The following is a 24,746-nucleotide window of genomic DNA, read 5'->3' on the forward strand; positions in this document are numbered from 1 at the left end:
TGCCCTTTGTATTCAGTATATGATTAATCTTTACTGAGAGGGATTTTTGTTGTTGTTTTGATTTGGTTGGGATTTTTTGTTTTGTTTCGGTGCCAGACACTAGACTAGTAGCTTTATATAATTTCATTTAAATCTCATAACATTTTGATATTATTCCTGTTTCACAGAGAAAACTGAAGGTAAGAGAAATTAAATAACTTGTTGAAACCCAGCCAACAGAACCCACTTAATAAATGACAGAACCAGAATTTAGAGCCAGAATGACCAAAGTCATAACCACTAAAGTTAGTAATAGCCCCAAGTATTCTTACTGTCCTAATGTACCACAGAACTTTCATTCATGCAACATAAATCATTACATATTTTCATTGTATACACTTGTAGGCTTATGGTACATTTATTTTCATGTTTACTCTGTTAACTACTTCCTAGCTTGCTATACTGAAACTCTGCAGCTTTTCTTTTGGCTCACCAGCATTCATCTTTCATTCAGCAATTACGTATTTGGTGTCTACTGTGTACCAGGCACTGTGTTGGTGAATAAGATATGTCCCTGCCCTCCTGGAGCTTGTATTCTAATGAGAGAAATATTTATTTAATATCAATCAAATGATCATAGATTATAAGTATTATGAAGGAGACAAATAAGGGGGAAGGTAGAAAAAAGGGTGCTATTTTGAAGGGAATCTAAGGAAATGACATCTCAGCAGAAACCTGAATGTTGGTAAGAAAACAGGTGCCAAGAGGGGAGAGAAATACAATCCAGATAGAAAACAAAACATATTCAGAGATTCTGAGGTGGATTAGAGCTTAGCATGTGTAAGAAACATAATGAAAAGCTGCACAGCTAGATCAAGGTGAGCATGAAATGAATTTGAAGACACAAGCAGGAGCTTGAACATAGAGGGTCTTTTAAACTATAGTGTTTGCATTTTAAATTAGTGGCTGGCATAGGACCTAGAAATCTGTGGTTTTCTTAAGCTCCAGGAGAATTCTGGCACCCATTCACATTGAGAACCACTGCAATAAAACACCTTACCTGTTAGGGAAATGAAACAAGTACTATTTGGATTCATGTTCAACTTATTCCTCCTGTGTAGAGGGCTCACTTACCTCCCAACCTCTTACTGCAAAGATAAGCATTGTAAAGCTGCAGAAAATACTGATTTTTACATTTTGTTTATTTTCATTTCAAAGACATTTTAACACAAGGTGATTCCATTTTCTTCAGATCACAGAAAACTGTAATTACGGAAAATGAACTCTTTCATTAAAGTTTTTATAATTGTTCTCCACTATATTCATTTTGAACTAACTTTGAAAGTGAGGGTTAATGTGGTGTTCATCTATGAGTACACTGCCTTAATTATGTGCCTTTGATGAACTATTCATTTTGAAGTATTGCACACCTTCCTGAAAGTAGAAGAAACTGACTCAAGTTTTCATTTGGATTCCTAAAGAAGTCTTGTAAGATATTGTTAGGGATCCATTTTCTCCTCTTTCCTACTCACCCAAAATGAATTGCATACCCCATTCATAACTAATCAACATTATTTTATCTTCCATCATTCCTCACCATGCATCCTAAATCCTCTACTACTATCAACCTAGAGTCTACTCCCACCTGCAGATTATGGCTTCCCTCTTTTTCAGCATCTCCAGCGCCATATTCCTTCACTGCAACATCTCCTTTTCTTCAGCCTGGAATACACCTATCCTATCCCTTTCTGCAGTTCATGTTGATCTTTGCCTCCACTGAAACCAGTAGCATTTCAGTGTTGCCTTAAGTTGTAAATTATCTCTGGGGAAGCGTATTTTTCTTCCCACTAGTTCTAAACTCCAGGGCACAGATCTCATCTTGTAATTCCATGTATTTCCAGAGAGCGTAGGGTGTCATCATGCATATTTTAGACAATAGATAAATTCTTGTATGATCACATATAGTGATAGACCTACACTTTACTGTAGATACCTATATATAGCTATATATACACCTATACTGCACAGTATAACATCACCCACTGATTTTTTCCAATGTCTAATCCACTTCAACTGCTACAAATTCCCCTTACAACGAGATGTATCCTATACTATTTGCAACCCTTTAGGGTCTAACAGTGCTGTACACGTTAAGGTGCTCCACAAATCTATGCTATTAAGAAGTAGTTTGAGATTCTGAAGCTGTGGTCAAGAAACCTAGTTTCTCTGACCTTCAGTTTTTTGGCTGCAGAGAATAAGTTTTCAAGACGTTATAGAATGTAAGGAAGTGCCATATTAGACATATTTTCCTAGGGGATACCATTTATTCATCCTCTCCTGGAATCTGAGGCGGTGAGGGAGAGAGGGAGATGCATTTTGAACCCTTCACCACACTTGAACATGAAGCAGCTAATTATATGGCTCAGCCCTAATCAAACGCGCAGGACAGCTGCGGCCTGTCCGCCCCGCCTTTGGCGTTGGTTTACTGCGCGGTGGGTGCCCAGCTTCCCGGCGCCGCCTTCCCAGGGAGACCCGGAGGCCCGGCGGCGCGCGGGGCGGCCCTCTGCCCACGTGGTGCGGCTCCACGGCCATCTTTGTGCGGGGCTGCGCTTCCGCCCGCGCCGCAGCGGGACTCCGCAGTGGGTCGGCTGGCGATGCAGCGGTGGGAGAGCTCTCAGCTTGGGTTGTGGCTGCTGGTGCTACTCCTGCCCCCAGTGCCGGGCCGCCAGAAGGAGTCAGGTGGGCTCCGGGCAGGGCCGAGCCCGCCGCTGGGGCTCGGTGTCTGGCCGGGTCCCGAGGCGCGCTCCCGCCCCCCTTGCTCCCCAGTGCGGCTGGCGGCGGGCTCGGGCAGTGGCCGCTGCGTCTCAGAGTAGGGCAGGGGACACGGGGGCGCCTCGGAGCGGAGAGAATGTCTGGGTGTCTGGCGCTGCTTCTCCTGCCCAGGACCCTGGATAGTAACCCATCCTCCGAATTCAGAGTGATAGTGGGGAGGGGAGGGGATGCCCCTGTTCACTCATAGCAGGTATGGCCCAAGCTCTGCTACCCCGCACCTCCTAACACACACACTGGCGGATAATTCGTGTGTCGTGTGTGAGTGTGTGTGTGTGTGTGTGTGTGTGTGTGTGTCGGGGGTGGGGGGTGTCTTAGTCCATTGCAAGAAGTGAAAGGAGGGTTAATGTCTGGGGGTTTTAATCTATCCTCTTTATGGGACTCAGTTTGATTAGCAAAAGATGAGAATCCGTGTCACTCACCAGTTTATCCATAACCTTCTGAGTTCCAGGCATTAAGCTTGGAAATGTTCCCATTTCTTGGCTACCTGGCAGCCTGAGTAGAGGAGCAGACTTGACATGAATGCTGGGGAGCTGTAGAATGAATCCTTTCTGGCGGCTTGTTTCCACCGGTGGGTTGGGAAGCGGCTGTCTAAAAGTTTCTGCCTTCTGTTGGTTCTGCCTGCCTGCTGCTAGCAAATAAGAGTGCTCGGGGATATTTTGTTAACCTTCATTTACTTCACTTTTTGAAGGTTCAAAATGGAAAGTATTTATTGACCAAATTAACAGGGCTTTGGAGAATTATGAACCATGTTCAAGTCAAAACTGCAGCTGCTACCATGGGTGAGTTCTTTTCTTTGATATGTCTTTAAGAATTTAAATCTTGTCAGGAGGAAATCCCCTAAGATCCCTGAGAGACCTTGGTTGCAGTGGTCAGAGAGCCAAACATGTTTTGAGAGCAAACAGGGTCCCTGAGGTAGTTTTCTTACTTCTAGAGGATTAAAATGCCCTGGAATAGGAGAGGCCAGATGGTCTCAGGATTACATGTTAGTGTATGTACTTGTCTGATTTCCCCATGGGACAGAATGCTTCTTGAGGTCCAGGCCTATGTCTTATTCACTGTTGTATCCTTGGTGCTGGCTGTCAGTCAGTACTCAATAAATGTTGTTGAAGGAATGAATTTAAATGAATCGAATCAGAAGTTTCCTGTTGGTTATCTTTAATGTATGTGTTAGGTAGTTAGGTAAGTGGAGGCACCAGGCAGACAGGTGGAGGAAAGGGAGGATGGTCTGGAAAATGGCATTATGCCCACCTCCAGCATAAAGGGACTTTACTTCTTCTAAGTGAGTGCCAGCAAAAAAACAGTTAAAACCCGACAGCCATGACAGTGCAGTGGCATAAAGGACTAAACTGGACATGACCCAATGTTCATTGTTTTATAATTAACATTGCAGTTTAGGCGCCCCCCGTATGGGTTTTTCTGTATTCACCATGGATAAGGTCATGCGCAGAGGGGCCAAACATGACTAAGCGTTCCAGGGAGGAGCCGTCAATCACTCGAGACCACCTCTAAGCGGGGATATAAGAGAAAGGGGAGACAAAAACTGCTGCTTTTCCTCCCTTGGATCAGCCTGCCTCCTACTCTTGGACGTGTACTTTTCCTTGTTTAAATAAATCTTTTAAAATCTTTCACTACACGATGCACCGTTTCGGACTGTAAACTTATTTTTGGGTATGACAAGAACGGGGTCTTTACCTTTTGGGGTAAAATATGCAAATTAGGACTGGAATGTGGTATGGTAGGAAGAGTACTCTGAAGTCAGCCCTGGATTCTAGTCCCAGATCCAAGCCGCTTAACTTCTCTGGGTGTCAGATTCCTCATCAGCTAAATAACAGGGTCCTTTAACTCTTCATTATGTTATCCTGTGACTCCTCAAAAACTTCACCTGATGCGTATGATACTTACTGAAAACTTGCTGTGTACTGAACTTTAAAAGGGATGTGAAACAGTGTAATTTCTGGTTACTGCTGTCAGTCATACATGCTGCCAGAGTATGTGGGGTGGTAGGGTCCAGAACATGGAATCACACAGTGTCAGGCATGAACCGTACCTTCTGTGGGATTTAGAGAAGGGGCCAGTGGGACTGCTTTGACTGGGAGGACATGGGTGTAGTCTGAGTAATAAAGGAAGAATATGCATCAGGGAAGGGAGGGGCAATCCAGATGGAAGGAGGAAGAAGGGAAATTGACTTGCTTTTCCCTTTTTGTGACTTTGTTGTTGTTGATATTTTAGATCACCTGTGTTACTTTCAGGGAAAAAGTTGCTCATTCCTGCCCGCTATTCTTTCCCTTAGCTTACTCTGTCCTCTAATACTAAACCTAAACCCACAGATAGGAAGTAGGTGGAATGGTACCACTTTCTTGGCCTGCTTTCCTTGACAATTCCCATTCTTTCCAGTGTCATGGAAGAGGATCTGACTCCTTTCCGAGGAGGTATCTCCAGGAAGATGATGGCGGAGGTAGTCAGCCGGAAACTAGGGACCCACTATCAGATCATCAAGAACAGATTATACCGAGAAAATGACTGCATGTTCCCCTCAAGGTAAGAGCTATAAGGTACATGAATCTTCTGACCTTATTACATATGGGCTTACGTGATACTCTTCCTGTAGAGAATCCAATTAAAGGGACAGACAGGTGAATCCTCCATCACATTTCAGGACTACAAAATAGTGACAAGTTCTTCTTCTTGCCTGAGAATTTCTCTTGCCAACTCATGTCCTCCTTTCTCCTCTATCAAAGCCTGTCTCCTCTCTCTTTGTAAGGCTTGGGCACAGCACTGGTTGTACTGGCTTTGGATCTGCCCCTTCTCCTCCTTTCCCAAATAGAGTAGCTGCAGGACACAGGCTGATGAGACCTAGCATGAGTGAGCTGGGCTGAAGCAGGACGAGAAGCATTGACTGACTGTCTGTCAGAGGGCCAACTATTGTTCTCCATACCGAGCATTCAAAGAAAGGTGGCGGAAAGGCAAGGGAAGTAACTGGGGCTGCAGATTACGAGGCTACACCAACCAGGACTTTAGGTGTGAGAGCTGGGGTCGCCTATCAGTGGGCTGAGGGCTGCGGGGAGCAGAGAGGGTCACGGACTGAGCCTGGAAGCTGGCCTTAGGCAGCATTATATACAACAAATGATAAACTTTCCTTTTAGGAGTCTTTTTTAAAAAAACTGAAATCTTTACAAAATCACAAAGTACAAAATGTAGAAGCCAGGTTTTCCCTTACTAAGATCTTTTCTCTAAACAGTATTATGTCATTAAAAGTAAAATAAATGAGCAGTATTGCAAAAAGCATGCATCCATTTGGACAAAAGGATTTATATTGTTTGTTTTTAATAACAACTTCATTACAAATTAATATATTTTCATTGTCAAAAATACGTAAAAACAACAACAACCAAAAAGATCACTTAACATTCCACTACTCTGAGGTGATCACAATTTTGGTTATCAAGTGTCAGGGGTCAAATAAGGTGGTAGTGGGGAAAACCATTGAGGTATTTTAAGCAAACATTTGTTTCGTTACTTGGGACAATAATAGAGACTTTAAGTACAAATTATGAGCATGAAAGAATTTCTGATTTCTACAAATGAGAAAGAAAATATGAATATGGATATTACTGGACTTTGAAAGCTTACCCAGTGTTTAATAGTTAGCTGACCATCTCCAGATCAAATTAAATAGTACTCTCAAAGTTTCCAGAAGACACATAGCTCTTACTCCAGACCTCAGAGCATTTTGGCCAAAATCATAAGCTCTTTAGAAATGTCCTTAAGAGAACATAGGACCTTTCATTGACAATAAAATACTCTGCAATTCTTATGCATTGAAAGTTCCCTATGCCAACTACATAAACAACTAAGGAAAACAGAGTTGAACAAAAAAGAAATAAAATGAAATATTCAGAACCAGTGTCCTTAATGAAATGGACACAGTTGTATAATACCTCAGATTCCCATCTGGCAAAAAATTGTATCTTTCTAGGTCTAGATACTTTTACCAAGTTTGAGAAATTTCTATGACATTTAAAAAATTCAGTTTCAAGGTAGCAGGGGGGAATAGCTTGGTGGTAGAGTGCATGCTTAGCATGCTCAAGATCTTGGGTTCAATCCCCAGTCCTTCCATTTAAAAAAATTTCAGTTCTGAACAAAATAAAAATACAAACTCAACATTTCAAGGGTAAGCTGAGAGATTTTGCTGAGAAACTGGAACACTGTCTAATTAACACTGGAGACACATCTTTCAAAGATGGAGAATAATGGTATTTTTTAAAAATAATTGCCATAGTGAGGTATGGTTGACATAAACTGCACATATTTATAGTGTACAATTTGACAAGTTTTAATGTATATATATACCAAGAAAATGAACACATCTGTCACTACCCAAAGTTACCTTGTGCCTCATTGTAGTCCCTCTCTCCCCTCATCCCTGCCATGCCTTCCTCCCACCCCCGTCCTCAGGCATCCACTGATATGCTTTCCCTCATAACCGATTATTTCCTAGAGTTTTATATAAATGCAATCATATAATATGTGAGAGAAGGCTATTGTAAAAGCTGAATGTGAAAGAAAATAACATGTTTTAGCTGTTATATATAAATATACTGCAATAATATATTTTTTAACTTTTTAATTAGTTGTTTTCTTTTAGTATCAAAGGAGTGCTCCATACACGTGGTAAAATATTTGGATAACTCAAAAACATGTGCAAAGGAAGCTTCTCTACCACCTTAGACCCCCCAAACCATTAGTCCTTGAGTCCTCCTCTCAAGAGACAACTACAAGTTTCTTGTATATCCTGCCAGAAGTAGTCTCTGCATATACAGTTACCTAGATTCATCGACAAGCTAGAACACACTTTATCTTCTGTTCTGCAACCAACTTTTCTTTTCCATGTGACAGTAGATTTTGAAATTGTTCCATAGGATTACATACAGAACCCTTTAATAGTTGCATAAAAAGCCATTGTATGGATTTCTTTATTCAGTCCTCTATCAATGGACACTTAAATTATTCCCCACCACTGCGCTTTGGTTTTTGACTAATGTAAGCTATGCTGCAGTGAACGTCCTTGTACTTAACACCTTTGAGCACTCGTATAAATATACATGCAGGCTTAACTCCTAGAATTAAAATTAATAGGCCAATTAATGTGTTTTTAAAGTCTTGATAAATAGAAACAAATTGTTCTCCAGAGAGGCTGTACCTATTTACACTTCCACCACCCTTGTATCACATGCTCAGAATAGACCTCACACCCTCACCAACACAAGAGTCATCATCAGACTCTTGCATCTTTGACAATCTGATAGATGAAAACTGGCATCCACCTTCACTAGAATTTTTCTTTTGTCTTGGTGATACTTTATTTTTATTGAAATATATTTGACATATAATCTGTAAATTTAAGATGTACAGTATGTTAATTTGATACATTTATTTTCATATGATTGCCATTGTAGCAATAATTAGCACCTCTATCATGTTGCATAATTAATTATCCTCTCTTTTTAGTAGTAGGAGTGATTCAGTTCTAGACTCATAGAAAGTTTGATGATTATAATACCATGCTGTTGTCTGTATTCATTACACTGTGCATTAGATCTCTAGCACTTACTACTCATTGTAAGTTTATACCCTTAAACAACATCTGTCCTGATCCCCACCCACTGACCCCCAGCTCCTGGTAACCACCATTTTATTCTCTGCTTTTACAAGTTTGGCTTCTTTGGCACTTCTTTATTAGTAGTACAGTTGACCAGCTTTTAATATGTTTATGAACCAATGGTATTTTTTGCAATTATCATCCTGTATATAAATCAATATTTTAAATCAGCCATTTTCATGCTGCCAGAAAATTTTGGTCCAGCATTAGAGTGTTGCCCCTAGTATAGTGCTGGTCAGGACCTCAAAGAATGGGGTGAGAAAGCTAAGCTGTCAGTGTATCCTCTCTTTCTTTCCAGAAATCCTCTGAGGATTCCCAGGAAGTTAGTCAGAAAGCTGTATTATAATCTTTGTGATTATGTACATAACACACCTTCTGGCTTGCAAAACTGATTTTGATAGTATTCTGTATTCAGGCTGAAGGTAATGAAAGGTTTCTTATCTTTCCTCATAAACTATGAGACTTAATTATGGTGGAAATAGAAATGTCTCTGTGAGAAGCAAAGCCCAAGGGACACAATTAAGAAAATTAGCTTTTCTAGTTCCTGTCAAAATTTGTATCTTGCTTACTAATTAAACTATTCCATGTAGGAGAAATAAAGAAAAAACTGGAAATGAATAAAGAAGAGGAAGTAGTAGGAGTAGCAATAACTTAGCAAAAAGGAAACTTGTTGGAAAGTTAATTAAGTATTGTAAGCTGAAGCAGCTTTGCTCGAAAGATTACTTGCACAATGAAAGGGTAGAGCAGTCCTTTCAGAAGCCTTGCTTTCAGAAGACTTTGCAGGAGGCTGATGATCTGAACACTGGCTTGTCTTACTTTGAGAGGGTCAGTGGGACCCTGCCTTGCCCTGGAGCAGGCACTGCTCTGGTGAAGTTGTGGTATTTCTGGTTGACAGGTGTAGTGGTGTTGAACACTTTATTTTGGAAGTTATTGGGCGCCTCCCTGACATGGAGATGGTGATCAATGTACGAGATTATCCTCAGGTTCCTAAATGGATGGAGCCTGCCATTCCAGTCTTCTCCTTCAGTAAGGTAAGTACAGGAAGAGCCATATGAGGGACAGAGGGTGGTCCTCTAGCGTATAAGCAGGAGATGACTGTCCTATGGCCATCTGATGGGTAGTAGTGACAATGAGGCCTCAGGTCCAGGAGTGGGTCTGTGTCCCTGTTAATTTCACAGCAGGAGAGCAATAACACTGAGTAGACAGGGATGAGGACCTGTAAGTAACATGAGTATGAAAGCATAAGCGTGTACAGGGCTGGGATGGAGGGTAGGGAATGAGAGAGGCCTGAGGAACCCGTAGGACATTGGAGATGGGGTTCAGAGATTGTACAGAGCATGGGAGACAGTGGCCCAGGAAAGCTCATGGGCTTGAAGTCAGGGAACACCTGCATTCAGAGATACTTGTTGAGCTGCTACAATGTGTATATCAGCCATAGTGTTAGGTATTATCTGTTCTGCCACTGTACGCCAGCGTTCCAGCGTGGCTAACAGCAAGACTGAAGGTCCTAGATAACCCCACACCATTTGCACCCAAGCAGTGCATTGAGGGGACAGGCCTGAGATGCCCGAGAAAGGCATGTGAGGGGGTGATCTTTGCATCTAGTTAGGGATGGATAGGAGTACTAGGAGTACTAACTTGTGGGTTTGGAGAACTCAGGACAGTTATTATCGTAGTGCTCAGGTTCACACAAATGGTGTATTGGCAGGGATGGGCCTTCATTCCCTTAAGATTAAACAGGAGAGCATTTGGGGGCATAGGAGGCTGGAAGAGAGTAGATGGAAGATTCTATGGGAGAAGAGTGGGTTTAGGAAAACCCTATGGACTTTGAGAAAAGGAACTCCATTTCTGATTTGATTTCTCCAAAGCAGAGGGACTTTTTATCCCTACTTTTTCTTTATCACAGTTTACTTTCTCTCTAGACTTGTTTATTTCCTGTGTTGCAAGTGGGCTGAGGCCACATTTGTGTTGCATTTCCCATGGTTAACCTCATTTCTCAAAAGTGCTTGGTTCCGTTGTTTGTCATGAAAGTCTCCCAGAAGAACAGATAGAGGCTCCCATGTAAGTCAGTAAGGACTTTGTGTTTGTTGATATCTATTTTTCTGTGGATAATAAAGTATGACCCTCTGTATACTAACTTTCCTTTCATCTTTACTTCCCTCCCTTTTTTTTTTTAAACCAGTGACTCCTAGTTTCCAAGGGAGGGATTTTGGTCTGTCAACTGTATAATAATTGTGCATCTTCTTTTGAGCAGCTGTTATGCCTGAGGTACTTGATGAATCATATGCCATTTTTAAAATATTTGAAAGAAGGCAAACAGCATATTACTTATGTAATTCCAATGGAAGAAATGGTAGACTTAGAGGTTTGCCAGTGGCCAGAATTTTAACAGAAGTAACCATAAATAGGGAACAAATGGTTTCAAACTTTTTTCAAAAGATGTGGGATAACACCCCTTTCCCTCATTCTACCCATCACCACTTTGACCCTGATCAAAAAAAGAGAAATAACCAAAAAATAACTTAGAATTTATTGATCAACCGGTGTAAGCTCAGCAGTGCCACAGTGTTAGTTAATACTCACACTTATTGAGTATTTACTGTATGTCAGACACTGTTCTAAGCTTTTACATACACTAACTCATTCAATAGTCGAAACAAGCTTATTAGATATTATCAACATTATTATTTCTCCTGTTACAAAGAGAAGGAAACTGAGGCATAGAAAGATTAAGTAACTTGCTTAGAGTTGGAAAGAGGTAGAGTCAGATGATCTTTCTCAAGAACCCACACTCTTAACCATTACACTGTATTTCCTAAGTCTTGCTCTTAAAAGACCCATTTAGGAAATAACCCAGAACTGGTAAGACTGTATACATTCCAAGTGTAATATCAGTTAAAAGATGAGAGAGCTATGTGATCATTCAGAAATGGGTGTATTTCCTTAAACTAAAAACTCCAACAATGTATGTCCTCTAGAAAAGCAGAACTTTGGGAAACTGGGAAAGTTGACCTTTAGTGTGATATCATACTCTGGGATTCATTGAGCTCATGAATTTTAATCCATGGTCATTTTTGCCTTTTAATGTCTAGAGTCTAGACTTTGCAGACTAGAGAAAATGTATCTTTGGCAATGTAATAGTAGGCAGTGTAACAGATCCTGTGGCATGAGTGCAGTCTGCTGCTTCTTCCTCTGCTCTAACACTGATTTAGAATAACCTCTCTGTTTCTGTTGAAGACATCAGAGTACCATGATATCATGTATCCTGCTTGGACATTTTGGGAAGGAGGACCTGCTGTTTGGCCAATTTATCCTACTGGTCTTGGACGGTGGGACCTCTTCAGAGAAGATCTGTTAAGGTAGGTCCTTTAGAGAGGTTTTATTTATCCTTCTTTTGTGAGTTGTCTTGAAACAAACAGAATAAACAATTATTTTCTTTAAAATAACTAACTGTTAAGTTAAAAATAAAAGACAAAAAATCTTTATAGCATAAGCAGTGCTGTACGTGTATAAAAATATTTACATATATAGAGAGAAAGAGCAAAAGAACCTTCCTACCCTAAAGTGTCAGTAGGGCTTCTGTGGGAGGGATTATAGAAGCCTTTTCTTTTCTTCTTTAAATTTTACTATACTTTTAACATTCTCTAAATAAGAGTGAATTACTTTTATAATTAGGGGGAAAAAATCAATGACCCTATTGTAGGGTAAGATAGAAAATTACTTGGAGGAATATACATGTACTTAAATGAAGAGCTAAGTCCTTTAGGCGTGGCTGGGCTGGGCTTAAGTGTCACATAGGCATCTCAAGTGCAAGTTTATTCCAGATCCTCTCTGATTCACAACTGAAACCTGCCTTGGCCTGTTGACTATATACTGCCATCATTTCAGAATGCAGATTGTCTGGGTCATCAAACTGGAGGTATTTCTTACCTAGTGACATGTTCATTAACGATTCAAACAGCATTGGTACCTGGTTAGTACACTTCTAGAAACACAGTCTTTCTAGGCCTTCTCTCACATGTAGAGAAAGCAATCATTTAATTCAACTTTATTTCCACACATATCTATCACCTGTACTAAGTGTGGCTGGAGATTTAAATGGGCTGAAGAGAACATCCTCTCTCTGGAGAAACATAGGGCCAGGGTCCTCACTGGCAGCTGGACCCACGGGGTAAAGAAGCAAGTCTATTATTCAGTAGGTATAATTGGGAAATTATTTTTTTAAGAAAATTTGGTCCCATACTTTACAGAGCTAGAATTGGAAATTGTTCTTGTCCAATTCTTTATTTCAGGGACGAGGGAGTGAAGGCCCAGAGAAATTAAGTGACTTAGTTGGTCAAGGTCAGGAACCAATTTAGGCCTGAAGTCCAGGTTTCTAAGTGCATTATCCTCTCCACTTTACTGGTTAACGATACCTGTGTTCTCCAGACATTGAGACCACTATTTCTTATGTAGCTTTTGATTTTGAACATAATTTTGAGAGAAGAAAAAATAAAAATGTCTTTTAACTTTTTTCTCCAAGTTATTTTTGGCCTTAGTTTTCTAACCCTTTTTTTTTTTTTTTAAGGTATTTGCAAATACCCTTTTCACACCCTTCCTTCTTTTTGTAGGTCTTTTCCCACCTGCTATATATCTACTTTGTTTTTAAAATCTTTAAAAACAGCTTTTTTTCTGCTTGGGAAACCTATACATACTTATAAAAATTTATAAATATGTTTAACCTAGGTAACTTTTCCCCACTTATCAGTGTCTTAGAAATCTCTCGATGTCAGTACATATGAAATGACCTTATTGTTTTAAACAGTTGCATGGTATTCCATCGGATAACAATTTACTACCTTATGTCCTTTGATGGACATTTAGGCTGCATATGTAATGTATGCATAATTTCTTATTTTCTGGACTACTTGAGAGTATGTTGTTTATCTTATAACCCCGTACCCCTTAATACTTTAGTGTGTATTTCTTAAGAGCAAGAGTGTTCTCTTTTATAACCACACTGCAATTATCAAACACAGGAAACAATATCAATTCAACACTTAATCGTCCCAGTCATGCCCTATAAGGTACATCCCCCCTCCAGTACAGGATTCATTCCAGCATCACGTGTTCCATTTAGTCCTCGTGTCTCTTTAATCTCCTTTAATCTGTAATAGCTCTTCAGTCTGTCTTTCTCTTCATGACATTGACATTTTGAAGGATATAGGCCCCTTTTTTTATAGAATGTTCTGCAGTATGGTTTTGTCTATTTCCTCATGGTTAAATTCAGTTTATGCATTGCTGGCTTGAATTGCCTACACAAGTGATTTTGTGTCCATCTGCCTCTCATTAGAGATGCTAATTTTGATCACTTGGCCATGGTGTTCTATCAAGTTTCTCCACTGTGTAGTTACTATTTTGACCCTTATAAATCAATAAGCAATTTTTAGGGAGATAGAATTTTTTTTTAAATTGAAGTACAGTCAGTTAAAATGTGTCAATTTCTGGTGTACAGCACAGTGTCTCAGTCTTGCATATACATACACATATTCGTTTTCATAAGGGAGATAGAATATGTTTTAAAATCTAATCATATGTGAATACGTGTTTCTTTTGATACCTTCACCATTTATTCTTCAGTTGAATTTATTCATGATTACAGAGTTGCTGTTTGATTTTTTAGAGCCCTCCATGCAGAATCACTGTCCCTGTGATTTCATTTCTTACCTTGAAACTTTAGTAATCTGCTCGATTATCTGCCTTGATGTCTGCCTGCATTTTTCTGTTTTTATAATCTTTTGGAAGTCTGTCCCCCATTGACTTACTTTTCACTCTGTAGAAGACTTCAGTGTCCCTGTAGATTTAAAGAATTCACTCTACTGTTGTTGGAGGGGTGGGATTATAAAAGAGGGCTGGGGGCAGCACCAAGCTGTGGTGGCCGCTGTTAGTACTTGCCTGGAGACAAAGTCCTAACATGGGTCTTTTGAGGGCTGGGAGTTGGGTAGGAAGAATGAGGGAGAGGAAAAAATAGAGATGATTCTTTGTTCAAGTCTGAGTATATTAAGTGCAGGTTTCCCAGGTACCAAGGAAATTTATACTCAACATTTCAGTATAAATTGACATATTTCTTTGTTGAGTAGTTTGGCAATATATGTCAAAATGTAAAATGGGTATATCATTTAAGCCAGCCATTTTACTTCTAGACTTTATCCTGAGAAGTTAATTAGATAAGTATGCAAAGATGTATGTACAAGGATATTCACTACAGTGTTGTTTTTTTAAGGCAAAAAGTAAAAAACTACCTAAAAGTCCACCAATAAGGAAGGAAGTGAATTATAAGCTGGCTATAAAATGGAATACTGTGCATTAGTGGAAAGTAGAGGTAGTATAGGGCTTAACAACAGGGACTCTGGGTTCAAAGTCTGGCTCTTCTTGGCTGTGTGACTCCGGGCAAATTGCTTAGCCTCTCAAGGGCCTCCGTGGTAAAGCAGGACTAACAAAACCCACCTTATAAGGTTGTGAGAATGAGTTAGTAGGCATATAAAGCACTGAGAACTGTGCCTGGAACACAGTAAGTGCTATATAGGTGCTGGCTCTTATTATTATCTATAGTATGTCCCAGCGAGAATGTTACCTAGCAGCACGGATGGTATGATCTCTGTTATACAGAGCTAGGTTTCTCAGTCTTGGTACTTTTGACTTTTGGGACTAGGTCATTCCTTGTAGTAGGGGGCTGTCCCATGCACTGTTGGATGTCTAGCAGTATCCCTGGCCTTTGCTCGCTAACTGCCAGTAGCAGTCCCCCAGTAGTGACAATCAAAAATGTCTCCAAACATGGCCAGATGTCCCCTGGGGGAGAGGGGCAAAATCACCTGCAGAATTCACAGTTGAGAACCAGTCCTGTGGAGAGATGGTTGGAAGAAAGTTCTTCGCTGAAACATTAAATTGTTTTGTTCTGTTTTGTTTTGACTTTTTTTTCCTTTTTAAATTATTAAAATTTTTAATTATTTAAATTAAAAATTATTTAAATTTCTTATACTTTATTTTTTGGTGGGGGGAGGTAATTAGATTTATTTATTTGTTCTTAGGAGAGGTACTGGGGATTGAACCCAGAACCTCATGCATGCTAATCATGCACTCTACCACTTGAGCTATACCCTCCCCCATTGAAGTGTTAAACTGTTAAAAGTGGTTGTCTATAGGTGGGGGGATTCCAGATGATTTTTTTTACTATTATTTTATGCTTTTCCATTCGAATTTTATATAATAAACATATATCATTTTTTCATTAAAAATAAAGCAAATAAAAAACCGTAAAACAAACAAAAAAACCCCAGTGCTATAGTGTTTATATTTTGGTGGGAGGGAGTATGGGACAGAGTGAGAAATAGCTGGACTAGAGAATCAGGTAAAGATAATCCAGCAAGAAAGGAATAGAAGATAAGCCAGGAAAATATGGAACAGTGGTTTCACCTGAAAGAAAAGGAGTACCGTGCCACTAAGTGTATCTGAAAAGTACCTCTACCTGAAAAGTTTCTGTCCTGGGTCTCTGCATTAGAACAAATGCTCACCAGTCCCTCATTACCTCCAGTTCAGTCCAACTCCCTCCTTTTTCAGAGGAAGATGCTGCACAAACTTCTGTGCAAGTTTCCTATGAAGTGAGTTGAGAATGATGCATCTGTGAGTTTCAGCAGTTTCAGCAAGGAAAGCTGGTCGTGGTGATGGGCACTGAGACTTGAGTTTCAAGGACTTTGTATTTATGGAGCACTTAGTAAAGTTTCGAGAATACCAGGGTGCTTTGCAAAATCAAACTAATCTTATGCATCTAAAACATGAAGTCAGGAATGATCTGTTTTCTTGCCTTTAATTCAGTTTCTGATATTTTCTGCAGTTGTCTTTGCCTATTAATTTTATCGATAGCACTCAAAGTGGGGAAGAAATCCTCACTGTATTGAATTAAATAGAGCTAAACATATCATTTAGTTGTGGGAACGTGTCTTTCAATATTGGTACTTTATTAACTGAACAGTAGATTTGTAGATACAGCTAGCTAGCATCTCCAGAGAAATGAAGTAATAACAAAAGAGAACATAATGTTATTTAGAGCTTTTTCTTTTGAGTAGCCTAGATCAGACTTATTTAAAAATGTGAAGGTCTCAACTAATCTTAATGGTTCAAACACCTCCTTATATAGTTAAGGAAGAAACATAGAAACTAATTAAGTCTGTTTTTAGGTCAGCAGCCCAGTGGCCATGGAAAAAGAAAAATTCCACAGCATACTTCCGAGGATCAAGGTGATTATATTTTCTGACATTTTACAAACGATATCCTTCTAGCTAGTACGTAAACTATAAGTAATTTTGAGGGCGTGAAGAACTCTAGTTCAAAGAGAAAGCTAAGATAACTAAGAAATAAACATAGAATCACAGGATGTTAGACTAGAGAAGAACTCAAATTATTTGCCCCAAATCACTCTTAGTTGAACTGAAATTCAAAGGAATAAAGTTCATCTGTCCAGTCATTCAACAGATATTTACAAAGTGCCATGAGTGTGATGGACTTTGACTGTATAATGTTGAACAGAACCATGAGGTTCCCTCACCTTAGAGATTACAGTTTCCTAGGAGTAGCTTATGATCTTGCCCATAGTCACTGCTAGTTAACAGCAGAGCAGGAACCATCACTGCCTTTTTCATCAGACCGTGTGGCTGCCAAATAGTGGTGGAAGCACAGACTGAAACCAGTGAAAATGGAAGAGGGAAGCAAGGGAAAAAGAGAGAAAGAGGGAAAGGGAAAAGGCTGTGGAAGGACCCTGTCTGTGTTGTTCAGCTCCCTCTCCCCAGTGCCGAGAACAGTTCCCGCCATGTAGATGCACAAGGAATTTCTGTTGGACAGATGAATACCAAATAGGCTGAAGAGAGAAGAGTTTTTCAGTTTTCTCAGTGCATCCTTGTCAGAGGTCACACCCTCTCTTCACTTGGGCAGTGGACTTCAGGGTGCAGATGAGCCCAACAACCACTGCTTATGGTTCCTTACCAACTTCTTGATTCTCAGATCTTCAGATCACAGATTCTTAACTTGGGAATCTATGTGTGGCCTTAAAGGTTCTAGGACTTCCTTGAAATTCTATGGGGATATGTGCATTTTTCTATAGAGGGGGTCCACAATTCTCAACGGATTCTCAGAGGGTCCCTGACCCCTCAGATGTCAAGACCATTTGCTACTGGGACCATAACTAGGACTTTTTCTACATATAGTTTTCAGGTGTTTGAGCCCTTTTGTTTTCTTTTTAATTCAAATATTTTGCTGGACTTTACAGAGCACATACAACAAAGGTCATGTAGCTATTTTGGCGAGTGCCGATTACCTAGTCACACAGCTATGAGTACCAGTGATTAGAGGCTGCATGAACCTTCTAAATCATTTCCTGGGATATGGCCATAGTGACCAGAACAACATAATCTTAAAGACTAGATGCAAGCAAGGAAGGGCCAAATATTCCCCATCCCTGAAGGGTAAAGTGGGGAACAGCCCAGGACCACCTAGGTGCAGTAGGATCTAGTATCCCCTCCTCTCCTGTTACAGTACCAGTGAGTTGTCTGTCTGTGTGTACAGTCATTGCTGTCATTGCATTGGGTCCGAGTACTGCTTATCTTTCAGAGATTGGGAACAGTATTATGGTGTAGGACCCATAGTTTCACGTCATGTGTTTCTTTTGTAGGACAAGTCCAGAACGAGATCCTCTCATTCTTCTATCGCGGAAAAATCCCAAACTTGTTGATGCAGAATACACCAAAAACCAAGCCTGGAAATCTATGAAAGTAATCACCATTCATCTGAATAGAACTATAGCAGTGAACATTCTCATTTAAAGAACATTGCCACTTGGGTAGAATTTCAGATTAGGTTTCCTCTCGGTGGTGGGTTGAATACAGAGAAGGGTCCATGGGCTAAAATTAGCATATATGTAAATTATCCTTTTTCAAACTCACATTGCTTTTCTGGCCCATGTTATGACTAGTATTTTATACAATGAAGGCTTAAACCAGAGGTCACGAATTTTCTATGTAAAGGGCCAGATGGTAAATATTTTAGGCTTTGCGGATCCTAAGCTCTGGGCTGTAGTTACTCAGCTCTGCCGTTGCAGCGTGAAAGCAGCCATAGACAATATGTGAAGGAGTAAGCGTGGCTGTGTTCCAATAAAACTTTATTTATGACACTGAAATTTGAATTTCATTTAATTTTCCCATGTCATAAAATATTCTTCTTTGGATTTTTTTTCCAGCCACTTGCAAGGTAGAAATAATCCTGATTTACAGGTGGCACACAAAAACAAGGAGTGGGCTGATTTGGCCTGTAGGCTGAAAATTTGCCAATCCTGGGTTTAAACCAGTGGTTCTCTACTCTGACTATACAACCTAACCAGAGAGCATGAAAATGAATCAAATGAGTCAGAATCTCTGGGGATGGAGTACAGGCATCTTTATTTGCTTAAAACTCCCCATATGATTCCAAGGTGAAACCAGCAGTGACTTGCTTCTTTGGTTTGGAGTCCATCTCTCTCCTGTTAAGTTTGTGACTTCTTACCTTATACAAAGAACTTGAAGTCATCAGTGTCCTCATCTGAAATGTCCATATACCATAAGAGGGTGATATGAGAAAAATGTTTAAACTTATTGTCAGAAAAACTGAAACTAAGAAATACTAAGTAAAGATGCATATATTTATTATGTGATAGTTTTATTCAAACAGCAAATGAGGTATAAGAAACTTCATTAAAAAATATAGAAAGATGAAAAATGTAACCATTCAGCACAGGATCTACTATGGGAGGCAGCAAAAGCAAACTAGACTTGTTCCCCTTGTCAAGTTTTACTGTCTGCTAAGGTGACTGGAATATGGATGGGGGTCTCAAACTCAGATGCCCCCAGGGCTGCAGTAGTGCAGCAGGAGAGACTGCCGAAGGTCCAGTCATTGCTGCCAATGGAATAGGAACTCAGTTTGTCAAATCTTCCTTTTTTTTTCCCCCAAGAAAAGTTGGAAATCTGGATTTTTGAAAGAAATATCCTACCACCTATATAAATGGTGGCAGTGGTTTGAATATTTATTTTTAAATACTTTGCAAGCTCAACAAAATTTGTGTGTGGGCTATACCTGCAAGCCCTCCAGCCACATTTATAACCTCCTGTGTGGTATAATTTCCACGGAGGGAAATGTGCTGAAGGCTGTGACCTCTGAGTTCAGAGGAGGATCCACCAGGCTCCGGGGGAGCTTAAACTGTAAAATCAGACAGAGCCAGGTTAGAACCCAAGCTCTTCTATTTACGGCCATGGGACCCTGAACAAGTCTCCTGACTTCTCAAATCTTTGGCTTCTTCATCTATATATATAATGGGATAATATATATATAATGGGATAATTATGCCTCCTCAGTCTGTTTATTACGAGACGTAAATGAGATCACGTTGATGAAATGTTTAGCAATGCTTGCTGCACAGTGGTCTTCAATAAATATTCCTACTGCTGGTACTGATAACTTCCTTGTCACTGAAAGGATACCCTGGGAAAGCCAGCTGCTAAGGATGTCCATCTTGTGGATCACTGCAAATACAAGTAAGATTTCCAGGACTCCTGACTCTCCTGGTTTCCCTGTTGCTTTTGGAATAGCTTCACTTTGGGTGAGAACTTTAATACTTGGGCCCAGCTGGGGTTTAGGAAAGTCACATTAATTCATTTAGCTGTTGTTTACTGAGAGCCTGCTGTGCACAGGGTTCTGGCCTGAGTTGTGTGGGAACTGCAGAGACAGTGAAACACAGCCCCTGCTTCCATGGAGTGTGCATGCTTGTTGTCAAAGGGATGGGGTTCCCTGTCTCCACACCCCACCCAGCCAAGAGCTGAAGTTAGAACGAGTATTTATTAGGTTAATAAAAAACAGTGTAAGGTACAACATGAATAAAGCATATGTAACTAAAATATTATATTTAAATGCCAGGACTAAGAATTTGATGAACAGGTAAAACCAGGTCAGGAGGAGGGCAGTGGGAGGATTCAGAGAGATGAGTGCTGATTACACTGCACAATGGGAACCACAGGGTAGAAGCCACTCTGGTTGGAGACAAGGGTACATGCATGAGAAATGCTGAAAAGGAAATATTCTTTGCTAAGATAGCTTTTTTACACAGGGCATTTCTTTGAAGGTTGATAGGTATGCCTGGTTGTCTTCTCTAGACTTTGGAAGAGGGAACAGGGAACAGGGCACGCTTTGACCAGACAGGGTTCCTTATGGGAAAAACAAGGCTTTGAGGGGCCATGATGAGTTAGAGAGACTTTAGGCCTAGAAAAACTTGTAGCAAAGGGTGAGGTATTGTTTCCATCTGAGCCTGGTGTCTGCTCTATCCAGCTCTGAACTGCTGGCCTGATCTGTCTCTGCCTGGAGAAAGTAGCCCTCTTTTCCTCCTCACCCTGGCATTCCTAGGAGCAAACTCTAACCCTTAAAAGCAAGGAGTTCATGGAAACTCTAGAGACATGCTGATGTGTCCTTGAAAGCTGAAAACGCAAAGAAAGGAGAGACGTTATAAAAAGAAAGAAGGGGAAGCAGGAATAAAAAGAAAAAAGGGCATATTTGTGACACAGGCATATACTATCAAGTATATTTTGCTCTTTCTTTTCCAGGTATCTGTTTAATTTCCGGGGTGTAGCTGCAAGTTTCCGGTTCAAACACCTCTTTCTGTGTGGTTCACTTGTTTTCCATGTTGGTGATGAGTGGCTGGAATTTTTCTATCCACAGCTGAAGCCATGGGTTCACTATATCCCAGTCAAAACAGATCTCTCCAATGTCCAGTAAGCAGCTCTCCCCCAAGCAGAGTTTCTGATTCCCTCAATCTGCCTCTAAGGCCCCAGCCACTTAAGGCATTTACTCCTAATGACTTTTCCCTTTGAAAGCTTTGGGGTTTTTTTTACATTTAGTTCTCAGAGATAACATTGCATTGTTATCCAGTAAGTCTGAGTGGGATTTAATTTTTAAAAGTGCTTTAAAGCCAATTCAAAATGTAACATTCAGACAGTATGCAGTGAAAAAGCTCTAATCTCTCAAGGTCCAAAGATGGTGGATATTCGATTGTGTTATATGGTCAAAGCGAATTTCAGATAGAGCATGAAGATTGACCTCAGGGAAGCCTGAGGCAAATTTCCTCTCCTGAAGAAGGAGCTAGGAAGAGGAGAGGGCGAGAAATGTGAGCCCAGTGCCCTCTTCTGGGGCCAGAGCAGGAGATATGAGGGAAATGTTTTTCTCCACTATTGATTTTTGATGTGTATCATTGAATGTTTCTCTATTTTCTCAAATATGTTCCATAACTATAACAGATTGCCTTTAGAAAGAAATATCCACCATCCACATATCTAGAGGTTAACTACAGACATCCATCTATGATCCCTCTAACTTAGTACTAATGAGCTTGGCCTGTATTTCAGAGCCTAATAATTCTTTCCGTTTTAGGGAGCTGTTGCAGTTTGTAAAAGCAAATGATGATGTAGCTCAAGAAATTGCTGAAAGGTAAAGTTCCATTCATTTTTCCTTTTCCAGTTTATTTTATCACCCCTGTTTTGTCTGAGCTTGAGTCATATGAATGTTGTTACCATGGTGATACCTGGATTTCATCCTCATTATACAGAGATAATCAGAATTAAAGCTGTCCTGGGGGAAAACACACATTCACAAATGTCCCACGCCCATTCTTTATAGAGTTAGACTGAAATCTTTGAAGTAATTAAAGTACTTTTTCTGAGGATGGGCTGTTTACATATTTGTTTTCAAGAAAAAAAAAAGTGTCCTTTGCCAAATGGTTGTGTGTGGTTATGATGGCTGTAGAGCTGGTTTTGAGGATCAAAGAGTTAATTTACATAAAGAACTCTGAGCAGTGCTTGGCACAAGGTAAGCACTCAAGTGTAAGCTACTAGTATTATTAAATGCCATGCTTGAAATCTTATTAATCTTGTTTCTAGGGGAAGCCAGTTTATTATGAATCACTTGCAGATGGATGATGTCACCTGTTACTGGGAGAACCTGTTGACTGAATATTCTAAATTGCTCTCCTATAATGTTACAAGAAGGAAAGGCTATGATCAGATTATCCCCAAAATTCTGAAAACTGAACTCTAGTAGTCATCATTGGACTGTAGTCCTCTCCGTGGCAGCGGCTCTCAGATGTCCTGCAGTCAGAAGCTTACTCTGAGTGTGGTACCTATCCTTGGATACTATTACCAAGTCAAATATCTGATTTTCCTTATCATGCCGAACCAAGAGCAACTTTCAAGAAAAATCCAAAATATATCTAAATACAGATATGATGCGGCTCAATGCTTTGGCTGAATAAGGACAAGAAATCATGAGATATGGGTTTTGAACCCAATTCTGCCTTTCAGTTTCTTGGGACTAATCACAGCTTGTGCCTCAGATCATCCACATGTGTATGTCCGTCACTGTGAAACTGAGTGTGTTCATGGGATGATGCCCTTTGTCCTGTTGTTTGGAGCAGAAAATCAATTATTTGGAACTAGTACAACTCATCACCGCAATTCTGCAGTTATGCTACACTTGATCTGTGTCGCTGTATGCTAATGTAGAAAGCCCTGTAGGGTTTGTGAAAAATACTTGGTGATTATTTCCTGAGAGGTCTAAGGAAGCAGTAGCTGTGCTGTCAGTGACATAGGATTTCTCTTTGGTAAAGCATAAAGGAGGTTTCTATAAAGCCACATAGAAAGGGGCCAATTTTATGATTAATTATTGCAATTGGATTTCAAGTTCCCTTTTTGTGCCTTCACACCCTTCTTTATAGTCTGTTTCCAAAAAAGAGATAAAAACCTCTTAATGAATTTAGGAAGTAGTCCTTACTCTTTAAAGGAACTGTGCATAAAACAGCAACTCTTCCTCATTCTTCACACACCCTTAATATTTTTCCTCCATGAATTGGCAGCCATCCACTCTTGCAGGTGTCTCAAGGAGTCTTCATATGTGAAATGCTGTTAAGTTAGGAGTTTAGAGCATTCAACTTTAGCACTTAATCTATATAGGAATTATTGGTTTTAGTGCACATCCATGTGTTGGAGTGCTTCCTTTTCCCTTTCTTCCCTTTTTGAAAAAGCCACGTGGATAGTAGTTTAATCTCTCAGGATGTTCTCCCTAATGTAGTAAAAAAATGAAGAAAACAATTTAGATTAAAACCCACATAGTCTGATGACTTAGAACAGCCCTTATCCCTTAGGCACAAACTTCACGCAGAGAAATCAGCTCTTTTCCTTTGCCTCTTAAGAACTCTTTGGTGTTAACTGGTTTTAAAATTAGTAAATGTAAGATTCAGTTATATAAAATCAGGGACTTTCTTCCATTTGTGAAATATGTATTTGGCCTTTTAAACTCCCTTTCACAAAATTCTAAGCCTATGGACCTTCTTAGAGGACTTTCTGGTAAGATCATTGCATGGAATAAGGCAGATGTTTAAAGTTGGATTTTTTATTTGAGTATTAAAAACCCATGGGGACCATGTCCTTTGGTGCTATAAGTCTGGCAATAAGCAGTCTGGATTTCTGAGTTGTACTGTGGTTTTGCCTTATCAATAGGAGGCCATCGGAGAGATTACCACTCTATTTTAATTTTCTTCTCACTAAACTAGGAGCAAAATTTTTTGTCCTTTGGATTAGGAGCCGAAGCTGCGTTTACCTGGGAGTGTTTCCCACTTTGCTTCAGGTTCCAGCTCAAGCATCATCTTCTCTCAGAATCCTTGTTTTCATTCCTCTTGGCAGTTAGAGGCTATCATAACACTTTGCTCATTATATTTCCTCTATTATATGTCATCACATTGCACTGTATTTGACTGTTTCTCCTGCTATTCTGTGAGCTTCTTGATGAGTGAGAATCATGTTTTACTCATCCTGATATCTCCATTGCCCAGCACAGTGCCTCACACAGAAGGATGCACAGAAGGATGTTGGAAGGATAGGTGGATGGATGGATGTGTGGATGGATGAATGGAGACAGTAGGCTTAACTAGATCCTATTTATAGATTGCTCAGCCATTGGCTCCAAGGGGGACTGGACAAGACTGTAAGAACTGGATCAATGCAAATTCTTACCTGCCCTCTGAAGAATCAATAAGGGCATCTTTTTGTATTTAAATATAGCAAATGTTATTCAGATTTTACACTTATCTGTTTACCTCAGTGTAGATGCTGAAGATGGTGTGTAATGATATGTAAAATGTATGGTATTGAAAATAATTTTTATCTCCATAACTTGAAGGTGG

At 40.0% G+C, this 24,746-nt stretch overlaps 1 protein-coding gene across 2 annotated transcripts; it reads left to right on the forward strand.

Moving 5' to 3' along the window:
* The first annotated feature begins 2,533 nt into the window (after nt 1–2,533).
* On the forward strand, nt 2,534–24,741 carry POGLUT1 (protein O-glucosyltransferase 1). 2 transcript variants are annotated; one of them, XM_074364128.1, is made up of 11 exons: nt 2,534–2,718; nt 3,500–3,590; nt 5,206–5,349; nt 9,366–9,501; nt 11,708–11,829; nt 16,684–16,743; nt 18,171–18,270; nt 20,003–20,061; nt 21,121–21,288; nt 21,944–22,000; nt 22,450–24,741. In XM_074364128.1, exons 1-11 carry the CDS (start codon nt 2,634–2,636, stop codon nt 22,604–22,606), a joined length of 1,179 nt encoding a protein of 392 aa, XP_074220229.1. In that variant the 5' UTR covers nt 2,534–2,633; the 3' UTR covers nt 22,607–24,741. The 2 variants fall into 2 exon arrangements, with proteins under 2 accessions (XP_074220229.1, XP_074220238.1); XM_074364137.1 differs by lacking the exon at nt 20,003–20,061 and having other exon boundaries at nt 21,236–21,288.
* Nucleotides 24,742–24,746: the final 5 nt, after the last annotated feature.

The sequence above is a fragment of the Camelus bactrianus genome, chromosome 1 (assembly GCF_048773025.1).
Source record: "Camelus bactrianus isolate YW-2024 breed Bactrian camel chromosome 1, ASM4877302v1, whole genome shotgun sequence".
Taxonomy (NCBI): Eukaryota; Metazoa; Chordata; class Mammalia; order Artiodactyla; family Camelidae; genus Camelus; species Camelus bactrianus.

What these genes read in the sequence shown, in the direction of transcription:
- POGLUT1 (XM_074364128.1), top strand. Translation starts at nt 2,634, where the DNA reads ATGCAGCGGTGGGAGAGCTCTCAGCTTGGGTTGTGGCTGCTGGTGCTA. An exon ending in AACTGCAGCTGCTACCATGG is followed by an intron (nt 3,591 to 5,205) that starts GTGAGTTCTTTT and finishes CATTCTTTCCAG; the next exon opens with TGTCATGGAAGAGGATCTGA. An exon ending in GCATACTTCCGAGGATCAAG is followed by an intron (nt 16,744 to 18,170) that starts GTGATTATATTT and finishes TTTCTTTTGTAG; the next exon opens with GACAAGTCCAGAACGAGATC.